Below are 11,593 nucleotides of genomic sequence, written 5' to 3'. Positions count from 1 at the left end.
TAAAGGAAATACATTTTAATTTCAGTTAAGCTAACCTACAACTTAACGTAAAATGCAAAATATAATTATGTATGTGCCTTGGCTAAGGATCTCATTACAAGCAGCTGAATTTGATGTTTAAAGTGTGGTTTGAGATTGCAATTTAAAGCTGGATCGAAATAATTATGAGCAGAAAGTTATTATATGTCTGAATATGGAGTCAATACAATTTGTTGAATGCAGATGCCCTGTTGCCATCTGAACTATTGTATTTAAGGCTGAGCTTCGTTAAATAGTCATTCTGAGGCTGGCTGAACGTTGTGGTTTCTGATCTGTGGCATGATTGTTTCCTTTGTTTAATCTTACTTGACTTTTATCCTTAGTAATGATTAGTGGGATCACGGTTACAACAGCAGCCAGAAGCCCCAACCAGGAGTGGACCTCATTGTGCTAAGCTCTGTCCAAACAGATACTATGGGATGGTCTTTGCTCCAAAGGTATCAAAATTGAAATTGACAGGATAGACCAAGGGATGCAACCAAGCAGAGTGGTCAGGAAGCGCCAAATCATCCTTGCTTCAAGTTGTCCTGTTGAGGCTTCTAGCCCACCTTGTGCAGCAGCCCATGGACAATGTGCTGAACAGAGATCTTCATAAAGACTCACACCTGGTCCCTGGAGCAGATGGTGCCCAGAAGAGCAATTGCTCTGGGATATAACAATAAGCCCTGCTGGCAATGTTTGAGGATACCCACCTTCCACCTAATGAAGAAACTAACATTACCACCTAGAGATTGGCAGCTCAGGAAAAGATGAAGGGGCCCTCAGCACTATTCTACTGTGATAGGAATTGTAGCAGTATGCTTCCTGGATTCATTATGATGTTTCTTTTCCTCCTCCTCAAACTTAAGGCTCAGCATAGCCTGACACTGGAGACCTTTTGCTGTTTCTTTTCTTGCCTTTGTGTTTGAGGCCAGTTGAGAGTGGTACCAATGCAATGGATCCTCACAGGATAGACCTATCGGATGTTTTGAATGTGGGGCCAAATATGTCCCTGTGCTGACAGCTTCATGCTGTGGTATTACCGTCTTTGGACCCATTAGATAGCCTAGCCTTGAGAAAGTACCTGCCCTGCTTTGTTCCACTGGAACAAAGTTCTTAGATGCTGAAATATTTCCAGCACATGCTACGTGACCTCAGCCAAGTTCCTTCCCCTCTGTCTCAGTTTCCTTATCAGGGATCTTGAAAAGTGTTCTGGATAAGTTAACCATGGTCCTAAATACTTATTGTTGCCACTAGGGGGAGCTGCACAGCCATCACAAACATTCAGAGGCTCTGCGCTGGAGAACTGCTAAAACAACTCCTGGTCCTGTGTAGAACATATCCCAAAGCAATAATCCTTTACCACAGGATGTGATGCATGGTCTAGATCCAAGTTCTGAATGCAGCATTGCCTATTGCAAAGGGTTTGGTGTAATATACACTGAGCGAATTAATGAAAATAAAGTTACTGGAGCCCAGGGAAGCTTCTGTCCCTCCCCATATTACGCAGGAGCGATGTTCAGGCAAGCTCTAGGGATTTTACTTTGCAATAGCAGTGAGCTGCTGGGATCTAAATAGCTAATTCTGCTGCTTTGGCTGACACAAATTTACAGTAGATGAATGGATAGCTGCCTGCATTAAATAGCTTAGGAGAGAGACCCACGCAGACCTACGTGGCTTTACTAAACGGATGGTTGCGCAGAGCAAAGTGTTAAAGGCTAACTCTGCACTTGGAGGTGGGGATGTGATTCCCAGACAGCTCTGGTAGACATATTGGCGCTAGCTCTCTCATCCAGATAACCTGATAGAAATAGTAGTGTGCCTGTGATAGCAAAGGCAGAGCACCGGGACTAGCCATCTGCCATAAATGCAAACCTGCCTCTTTGCTGTGCGTACCTACGCGGGGCAGCTAGCGTGAGCACGCCCGCTAGAAAGGGGAATTACACCCCAGCTACAAGTGCAGAGACGGGGAGGTCAGTAAAGCCCATGTGTATTAACCAGGGGCGGCTCCTGGCACCAGCCCAGCAAGCGCATGCCTGGAGCCACAAGCTGTGGGGGGCAGCCTGCTGGTCGCTGTGAGGGCGGCCATCAAGCTGCCTTCCGCTGCATGCCTGCGGGAGGGCCGCCGGTCTTCAGTGGCAATTCGGCGGCGGGGACGCTGAAGGCGTGGCACCGGCGGACCTCCCCCAGGCATGCCACCGAATCTGTGTGGCCAGCAGACCGCCTGACAGCTGTGCTTGGGATGGCAAAAACCATAGAGCTGCCCCTGGTATTAACTCAGTGTGAATAAAGAGTTGGTTAAGGAGATGGATTTATGGATGCATGCACAAAGGGAGGGAGGCACGCACAAGCAGAACCATCTACTACCTGCATGCACCGGTGGATGCAACACTAAATTGCATTTAGTTGGATGCATTTTAGGCGCACGTGCACGGAGGTGCTCGTGTTCCATGTTCAGCTGCAAAGGTTCTGCAGGTCTGTGCGTGTTCCATAGTGTGAATGGAGCAGCGTGGTGCTCGGACGGATGCACGCTTGCACACGCGAATGCATGAAGCATTGATAGATGCACTGAAGCTCCAGACCGTCTAAAGAGGCGCTGCCGAAGGCGACTGGCAGCAAGTGGTTGCCTGGGCCCCGGTGCTACCAAGTCCACGTCCAGACCACTGCAAGCACGCGCCAGCTCCACCTGGGCACAGACCCGCGGAAGAGCGCGCGCCGTCGTTGGTTGCTTCCCTGGCCGTCTCCGCCCCCTGAGGCAGAGAGTCTCTTCCATTGGCTCGCAGCGTTCCGCTCGCCACGCCCCTCTCCTTTAGCGTACACACACGAGTCACGCGCTCGCCGGTTTTTTAACTCAGCGGGGAGGGGGTGGGGCAGGCTTCGGCAGGGCCCTGCCCCTGCCGCCTCGGCATTGGCTGGGGGACGGCTGGTGGGCCCCGCCCAGGGGTCCCGTGCCTGCCCTGATTGGCCGCGCGCGCGGCCGGCTCCGTCCCTGGGATAGGGGTCGAAGCGGCTCCTCTCAGGGCCCGGCAGTCGGCGCCTGTGAGCTCTCGCGGGCAGCCACCGCCGCCGCCGCCGCGGGATGCAGCCGTCCCGCTATGTTTGGCCCCGGCGGTTCTGATCCCTGACTAAAGATGGCGCTGGGCTCGGCCGCGCTGCCCGCTCGGAACATGACGGGGGGCGGGCGCGGGGCGCGGGTCCTGCTGCTGCTGCTCCTCAGCGGCTGCTTGGGCGAGCAGCCCCCGGCCGCCGCCGCCGCCGCCGGCGTCCCCTCCGCCTCCTCGGCCGGGGGCAGCGGGGCGCCGGGCGACGCGGAGGAGACGGTGATCATCGGGCTGCGGCTGGAGGACACGGACGACGTCTCCTTCATGGAGGGGGGCGCGCTGCGGGTGAGCGAGCGGACGCGGGTCAAGCTGCGGGTCTACGGGCAGAACATCAACAACGAGACCTGGTCCCGCATCGCCTTCACCGAGCACGAGCGGCGGCGGAGCGGGCGGCCGCCGGCCGAGCAGGAGGACGGGCCGCCGGAGGGCAGCTCCCCGCAGCGCTGCGGCATCCGCACCTCGGACATCATCATCCTGCCGCACATCGTGCTCAACCGCCGCACCTCGGGCATCATCGAGATCGAGATCAAGCCCCTGCGCAAGACCGAGAAGAGCAAGTCCTACTACCTGTGCACCTCGGTGTCGGGCCCGGCCGCGCTGGGGGCCGCCGGCCCCCCCGGGGGCGGCCCGGTCGGGGCCGACGGCCCCGCCGGCCCCCCGCCCTGGACCGAGACCACCTGGATCTACCACGATGGCGAGGACACGAAGATGATCGTGGGCGAGGAGAAGAAGTTCCTGCTGCCCTTCTGGCTGCAGGTGATCTTCATCTCGCTGCTCCTCTGCCTCTCGGGCATGTTCAGCGGCCTCAACCTGGGCCTCATGGCCCTGGACCCCATGGAGCTGCGCATCGTGCAGAACTGCGGCACCGACAAGGAGAAGAACTACGCCAAGCGCATCGAGCCGGTGCGCCGCCAGGGCAACTACCTGCTGTGCTCCCTGCTGCTGGGCAACGTGCTGGTCAACACCACCCTCACCATCCTGCTGGATGACATCGCCGGCTCTGGGCTGGTAGCCGTGGTGGTCTCCACCATCGGCATAGTCATCTTCGGCGAGATCGTGCCGCAGGCCATCTGCTCCCGTCATGGCTTGGCCGTGGGTGCCAACACCATCTTCCTCACCAAGTTCTTCATGATGATGACCTTCCCAGCCTCCTACCCTGTCAGCAAGCTGCTGGACTGCGTGTTGGGCCAGGAGATCGGCACGGTCTACAACCGCGAGAAGCTGCTTGAGATGCTGCGGGTCACCGACCCTTACAACGATCTGGTCAAGGAGGAGCTTAACATCATCCAAGGGGCGCTGGAGCTGCGCACCAAGACGGTGGAGGACGTGATGACCCCACTCCGAGACTGCTTCATGATCGCCGCTGAGGCTGTTCTGGACTTCAACACCATGTCTGAGATCATGGAGAGTGGCTACACTCGCATCCCCGTCTTCGAGGGCGACCGCTCCAACATTGTGGACCTGCTCTTCGTCAAGGACCTGGCCTTTGTAGACCCAGATGACTGCACCCCGCTCAAGACCATCACTCGCTTCTACAACCACCCGCTGCACTTTGTCTTCAACGATACAAAGCTTGATGCCATGCTGGAGGAGTTCAAGAAAGGTGGGGCCATGGGGGGACGGGGGGCTGGGGCATCTGTGGCTATCCACCCTAGCAAGCTGGGCTGAGAGTAGAGGGATATGTGGCAGATGGGCATTTGTCCATCCCCCTTTCCCTAAAGGCTGATGTGTGGATCTGCATAGATGTGGGGCTTCTTCTGGTAAAAACTGTTTCTGCCTCCCTATTTATTTGTCCACATATAGGAGCTCCACTGATCTGGCTCTGCAAACCTCCCCCTTCCCAATATTGTTTGTGGTCCACACTCTCCTTCAGTTAGTCTGAGAGTAATGAAATTGGGTTGCTGCTGTAGATCCCTAATATCTTCCGGGCTTTGCACACACGTGCTGAGATAAACAAGGCTTTTAAACTTCATTCATAGATTCAGCTGGGCTATTTTGGTGCCATGCTTGTTTGTGTTAGTTCGCCCAGCTGATCTGATCGACGTTTAGGGTTTGTAGCTCATGAGTAGCCTCAGGGCTTTTTGCACGTGTTTTACCATTATATTTTACTTGTTTGTTAATGCTACATGCCAGGGTTAAAACCCCCCGCCCCCGGTCCTTTGGCCAGTAACCACAAGCTGAGCCGTGTGTATACACAATCCTTCTAACTGATCTACACATCCTGGTGTGTGGCATAGCATGTGTGTTGGTTGTCTAAATGTTGGATCAAAGCTACTCTGCAGTTTTGTAACGTTTACCCCAGGAATTTCCAGTCTTCCCTTAGTTGTGGGGTGAGTTCTCCTGGCAGAAACATCTGTACTTCTGTTTTGGATTTCTTTTGTCCTAAACAATGGCACAGCAAGTTTCAGCTCTGTTCCTCTGTAAAATAATAGAGCGGCTGCTTACATTGTGTAGGGAAATTTTTCCAAAGGGCTGGGAAATGAAGTTCCAAATTAATTGCATGTTTGTGGAGACCCTTGCTGGGAAACTCAGAGCAGCGTGGGTCTCCTAAAGTCTGTCATATCCTGGGAGCTGTGATCAAAGTACTACTGAAAAGTTCAGTCACTGGGAGATAACCTCACTGAAGGAGGAGCTCCTTGGAGCACTATGCCCAGGTAAATACGGGAATATTAGAGTTAACCTTTTCTCATGGTAACTCCTGCACTTTAGATGAACTCTGTAAATGGCACCTAGGATTTTTCTAGGCAATAAGCTCTGCCATTTAAATTTCCGTTCAGCATCTGATCTGTGTGCTAAGCTTTAAATGAGCCCTATGTTTTGACTTCTAATTTAACCCAGTTACTGGGGTCTAAAGGCGAACTACATAAGCTGCAAATTTTGGATTTCCTTTTGATTAAAAGCAAATGGGCTATCTTAGTTAGTAAACATTAGTAAGCGTCTCGTTTGTTCATCTTGCTTAATTGAGCTAGTAATTTGAAGCTTTACAGTCCATTTCCTACCAGCGGTTTTGGAACTGCTCAAGGGGGAAGGGAGACTGAGACTCACTTGTCTCCTGACTCTCTTATTTGTAGATTCTCTAGTGTAAAAGAGCTTTGGGAAATTGAATTGGGTGCTGTCTAGCTTCAAGACTTAACTCTTGGTGTGTTAATATTGATTTCACGTTTTTTAGCAATAGTATTCTTTTCTATAAGGCTATTCAGTCTTCTTTAGTTGCTTGACTTAAGGTCAGGGTCACATGGTCTTAAATTTGGTTGAGTAGTGGTGTGCCTATCAAGGAGTTAAAATGACTTTGAAACCGCGGTTTCCCTTACTGAAGGAGTTAATTCCACTAGATTGCTGCTAGCAGGGGTATTCTTATTTGGTTGTTGGGAGAAGCAGATTTGAGAATTTCAGCCCTTCCAGTGTGGGTGACCAGATATTCCCTGTTGTGATTCATGAGGATTATGATAAAATAGCTATCTTTTGCTTCCTCTATGTATGTACCCTGAAGATCTTTCCATTGTAGTCACTGAGGACTTGTATGCATGGGGAAATTAACCAGCACAGGTTGTGACCCGGTGTGCCTAGAGCAGCCCTCACTGGAAATGCCAAGGTCAGGGCAGGCTGCAAAAGGGAGAGCAGATACCCACCAGTCTTGGGAGTAACACTGAAGTTAAACTCCCCCAACCAGTCACAAACTGGGCTTTTGATCCCCCACATTGGTTATCAAGAAGCAAAAATGAAATCACACAGCCCCTTGTGTTTTATTCCAGTTCTGTGGCTCACAATCAGCACATAGGTCCAGTACAATGAGAAGTTATTTAAAAAACTCTGCTCACGTATACAAAATGTTCTTCTGACCCCGAAGGGTCAGCAACTACCAGGACAATATAGGTTTGGATCTTACCCAAAATACCACGCTGCCAGCTAATCCTTTAGTGTCTAAATCTATAGGTTTATTATAAAGAAAAAAGAACAAGAAGAATGTTTTACCATTTAACAACTATCACATAGACCTCTACCTCGATAGAACGCTCTCCTTGGGAGCCAAAAAATCTTACCGCGTTATATCGAACTTGCTTTATTCCGCTGGAGTGCGCAGCCCCCCCCCCCCCCCCCGAGCACTGTTTTACCACGTTATATCAGAATTCGTGCTATATCGGGTCACGTTATAGCGAGGTAGAGGTGTACCTAAAAAGACTTCAAAGTCCATATATCAGGTTCTTAGCAGTATTGGTGAGTTTGCTGGCTTGAAAGTCCCTCTGGAATACATCCATAGCTTGAATGGGTCATTCAGTCCTTTGTTCAGAGATTCAGTTTGTAGCAAAGTTCCTCCAGAGGTAAGAAGCAGGACTGAAGACAAACTTGAGATGATGCAGCTGCCCTTTATAGTCCTTTTGTCATGTGTCTGGTACTTCCTTTGTTTCAAGCACAAACTCATAGCACATGGCATTGAAAGTCCTTAGAGTTCTGTCTATAGGCAAGCCCCTGCATGCCTTGCTGAGTCATAAGGTGTAGTCCTTGGCTCCTTTCAATGGGTTCATTGTACAGCTGATGTCCCTTGATGGGCCATCAAGCAGGCCTAGTGCTGATGCCAATCTGTCTGGGGGTGTCACCCAGAAACACCGCGCAAGTTTGGAAATATAGATATACCGTACATATCTGTAACTCATAATACAAAGGTGATACAAACATATAAACAAGATGATCATACTTTGCAAATACCTTACAGGGCATATCTGGTCAGATTCCTTGCTATTTTGCAATAATGATATCAATGATAAACATAAAGTGTCCCGCAGATTCCATATAGCATCACACAGGTATTCCAAAATAACTCCCCCATGCAAACACGCTACTCTGAGAAGGACAAAGGGTATAGAAGAGCTTTCATATGAGAAGAGATTAAAAAAGATGAACTTTTAAGCTTGGAAAAGAGATGAGTGGGGGGATATGATAGAGGTCTATAAAATCATGAATGGTATATAGAAAGTGAATAAGGAAGTGTTATTTACTACTTCGCATAACACAAGAACCAGGGGTCACCCAATGAAATTAATAGGCAGCAGGTTTAAAATAAACAGAAGGAAGTACTCCACACAACACACAGCCTGTGGAACTTGTTGCCAAGTGGTGGTGGTGTATAATGGGGTTCAAAAAAGAATTAGATAAGTTCATGGAGGATACATACATCAATGGTTATTAGCCAAGATGATCAGGGATGCAACCCCATGGTCTGGGTATCACTAGCCTCTGATTGCCAGAAACTGGGAGTGGATGACAGGTGATGGATTACTCCATGATTGCCTGTTCTGTTCATTCGCTCTGAAGCATCTGGCATTGGTCACTGTTGGAAGACAAATACTGGGCTAGATGGATCTTTGGTCTGATCCAGTATGGCTGTTCTTATGTTCTGAAATAAGTGACTTTTCTGGACTATGGGGGAGTTACTTTGGCATAGCTAAACTATTACAGAGTAGGTATGCCTGTCAATTTCGTTGTGTAAACAAGCCATGGTGTTAGTGCTTTTTCCATTTAAAACTGAACACCTCCAACCCTCTTGGAAATGTTTCCTTAAAATACCAGCTCTGTCCTAACCCAGGTTCCTGTTCAAGCATAGATATGCTGAAGGTGAAGTGCTTCTTTTGTGCCTTTTGAAACTAGCGCAAACATCTGATAGGTTTGGGAAATTTTTTGCAAAAGTCAGAACCTTTTGAGGAACACTTCACTAGGGGAAACTTGCACATTTTCATGGGAATTTAGTTCGTTTTCAGGAGAACATTTTACTATCCTGCACTTCATTCATTTCCAGCACCGTAGAAAGCTTATGATATCTTAACCATCCCCTTCCTTCCCCTCCCTGTACGCTGTCCACAATTTCTTGTCATGGACATGTAAATGTTACAGTGCTGTCATAGAGTGAGTACTTAAATTAGTGAAGAAATGACCTGTTTTCTCTGAAAACACATTAGTCTGTCAGACAGGGATTGAAGCTCATTTTGTTTAGATGGAAACTTTTAGATGGGACCCCCCCCCGCCCCATTTCTAAGCTGAACAACATAGACTGGAAACTTACAAGGAAAAGCTGGAAAAACTCACCTGCACTGGGGCCTTGTGGGGTATATGCCCCCTATTATTTTGGAAGAGGAATTGATGGCTTTATACTTGATCTGACCTCCGGGCTGTGCTCCTGTATGGTGTTGTGCTGAGCAAATTATAAATCTATAATATTTTGAGTGTAAAAAATATGAAACAAATGGAGCTGCACCACCACCCACTCTCATTTAATGTCTTAAAGTATGAATAAACGTTACTTACAAAGTAGTAAGCAGAAGGATGGTTTCAAAAAAAGCTTGTGAAAATGGAACAGTTTGCTCTTGTCCACAAGACCTTGAATAACTGCTGTCAGATCCTTCTGTATGTGACGTGCACACACTGTTTTAGCTCATCATTCGCTCTCTCTCTCCCTGTTTGTTTAGAAAGAATACAATACAAATTGAGGCCTCTCCCGTAGACATAGGGGACCTAACTACTTTTGTCAGTGCACGGGAAGAAGGGCATGCGTATGTATGTAACACTTGCTACTGTTCCTGAGCGATGCTCTTCACTAATGGGAGGGTAGGTCCCATAGACGGGAATAACTCTAATCTGTATTAGTATCGGCTCTGTTGCTGTAAGGAGGAGCAAGGGAATGTAGCATACAAGGAGTTGAATCAGTGGCCTAGAATCCATGGTGGGGAGTGAATTAGGGGGAAAAAAAATCTTATGTCTTGGAAAGAACCTAGTGGACATCTCTCCACTTGCATCCCTTTCCCAGTTGACAAGTGTTTCTAGCGACGCTGTTTCCCGAGGCCCTAGCTGAATGCTATCTAGCTTTTGTGCTTGCTGTTTCTTTTTGCTGGCTGATCTTTGCATGTGTGATCCTAAATCCAACGCGTTCTATTTCTAGCTCCCTGCATGCCAAAGCTGCAAGAATTGTGTTGTAATACGAATAGTGTAAAACTGGCACACTTCACATGAACCATTGTACAGCAGCTTTCATGGTGTCCTTTACAGCTTTGGTATGCAGCAGTTTCTCAATCAGTTTCTTTATATCTGCTACAGTAGGAGATCTGGGGACTTTGAATCTTGTGTTTTGATCTTATCTGTTTGCTACTACATCATTCTAAATATCAGAGTGGGGAATGAATAACCTGTTCCATAAATGTAGTGGTAATGCAAGGTAACTGTGTGTTGCAGTTCTGAAGCAATGCAGCTCTTATGTTTGTTTTCATATTTACAAAGCAGTTATAGAAAGTGTTTTGATTCCTCATTAAAATCAATGCTAATTAATCTGGACCCTGAGAATTTCCCCTCCCTGGAACTCATGTCAGATTTAACCGTGATCTAGGAGTTGTTTGGTTTCACATACTAGACATCTTGTCTCTCAGTAGTGCATACGTTTGATACCCATGTTCCTAGTCTAGGCTCTACTCGGTGCTCGGGACCTATAAAATATATAGGGGTGTGTTCTTAATGTAAGTGCATCAGGACTCTTCTTTAGCTGTCTTCTCTATTGGAAGGGTAGAGTAGTGGATGATTAGAGCCATAAGGATGCAAAACTAGGTATTTTCCTTGTCTTCAGTTCATGTGACAGTAGATCAAGTCAGAAATTCATTCTGTTTACGCTCAAGCTAGGTACCTCTTTGATGTAGTTATAGCTCAAAACTTTTCATAGATTCTAGAACTGGAAGGGACTTCGAGAGGTCATAGAGTCCAGTCCCCACGTGGCAGGACGAAATACTGTCTAGACCATCCCTCATAGACATTTATCTAACCTACTCTTAAATATCTCCAGAGATGGAGATTCCACAACCTCCCTAGGCAATTTATTCCAATGTTTAACCACCCTGACAGTTAGGAACTTTTTCCTAATGTCCAACCTAGACCTCCCTTGCTGCAGTTTAAGCCCATTGTTCTATCCTTAGAGGCTAAGGTGAACAAGTTTTCTCCCTCCTCCTTATGACACCCTTTTAGATACCTGAAAACTGCTATCATGTCCCCTCTCAGTCCTCTCTTTTTTTTCCCAAACTAAACAAACCCAATTCCTTCAGCCTTCCTTCATAGGTCATGTTCTCAAGACCTTTAATCATTCTTGTTGCTCTTCTCTGGACCCTTTCCAATTTTTCCACATCTTTCTTGAAATGCGGTGCCCAGAACTGGACACAATACTCCAGCTGAGGCCTAACCAGAGCAGAGTAGAGCGGAAGAATGACTTCGTGTCTTGCTCACAACACACCTGTTAATACATCCCAGAATCATGTTTGCTTTTTTTTGCAACAGCATCACACTGTTGACTCATATTTAGCTTGTGGTCCACTATAACCCCTAGATCCCTTTCTGCCGTACTCCTTCCTAGACAGTCTCTTCCCATTCTGTATGTGTGAAACTGATTTTTTTTCCTAAGTGGAGCACTTTGCATTTGTCTTTGTTAAACTTCATCCTGTTTAACTCAG

At 48.0% G+C, this 11,593-nt stretch overlaps 1 protein-coding gene across 1 annotated transcript in view; it reads left to right on the top strand.

The window, feature by feature from the left end:
* The first annotated feature begins 3,063 nt into the window (after positions 1-3,063).
* The window catches only part of CNNM2 (cyclin and CBS domain divalent metal cation transport mediator 2), a 149,133-nt gene continuing 140,603 nt past the window's right edge, over positions 3,064-11,593 (top strand). The window contains exon 1 of the mRNA XM_034777550.1: positions 3,064-4,722. Within this exon, the coding sequence (XP_034633441.1) occupies positions 3,150-4,722 (1,573 nt within the window). The 5' untranslated portion in view covers positions 3,064-3,149. The remainder of the gene's footprint in view (positions 4,723-11,593) is intronic.

Source organism: Trachemys scripta, chromosome 7 (assembly GCF_013100865.1).
Source record: "Trachemys scripta elegans isolate TJP31775 chromosome 7, CAS_Tse_1.0, whole genome shotgun sequence".
In the NCBI taxonomy this organism is placed as follows: domain Eukaryota; kingdom Metazoa; phylum Chordata; order Testudines; family Emydidae; genus Trachemys; species Trachemys scripta.
Note: the sequence above shows the minus strand (reverse complement) of the source record. Positions and strands in the feature narration are given on the sequence as shown.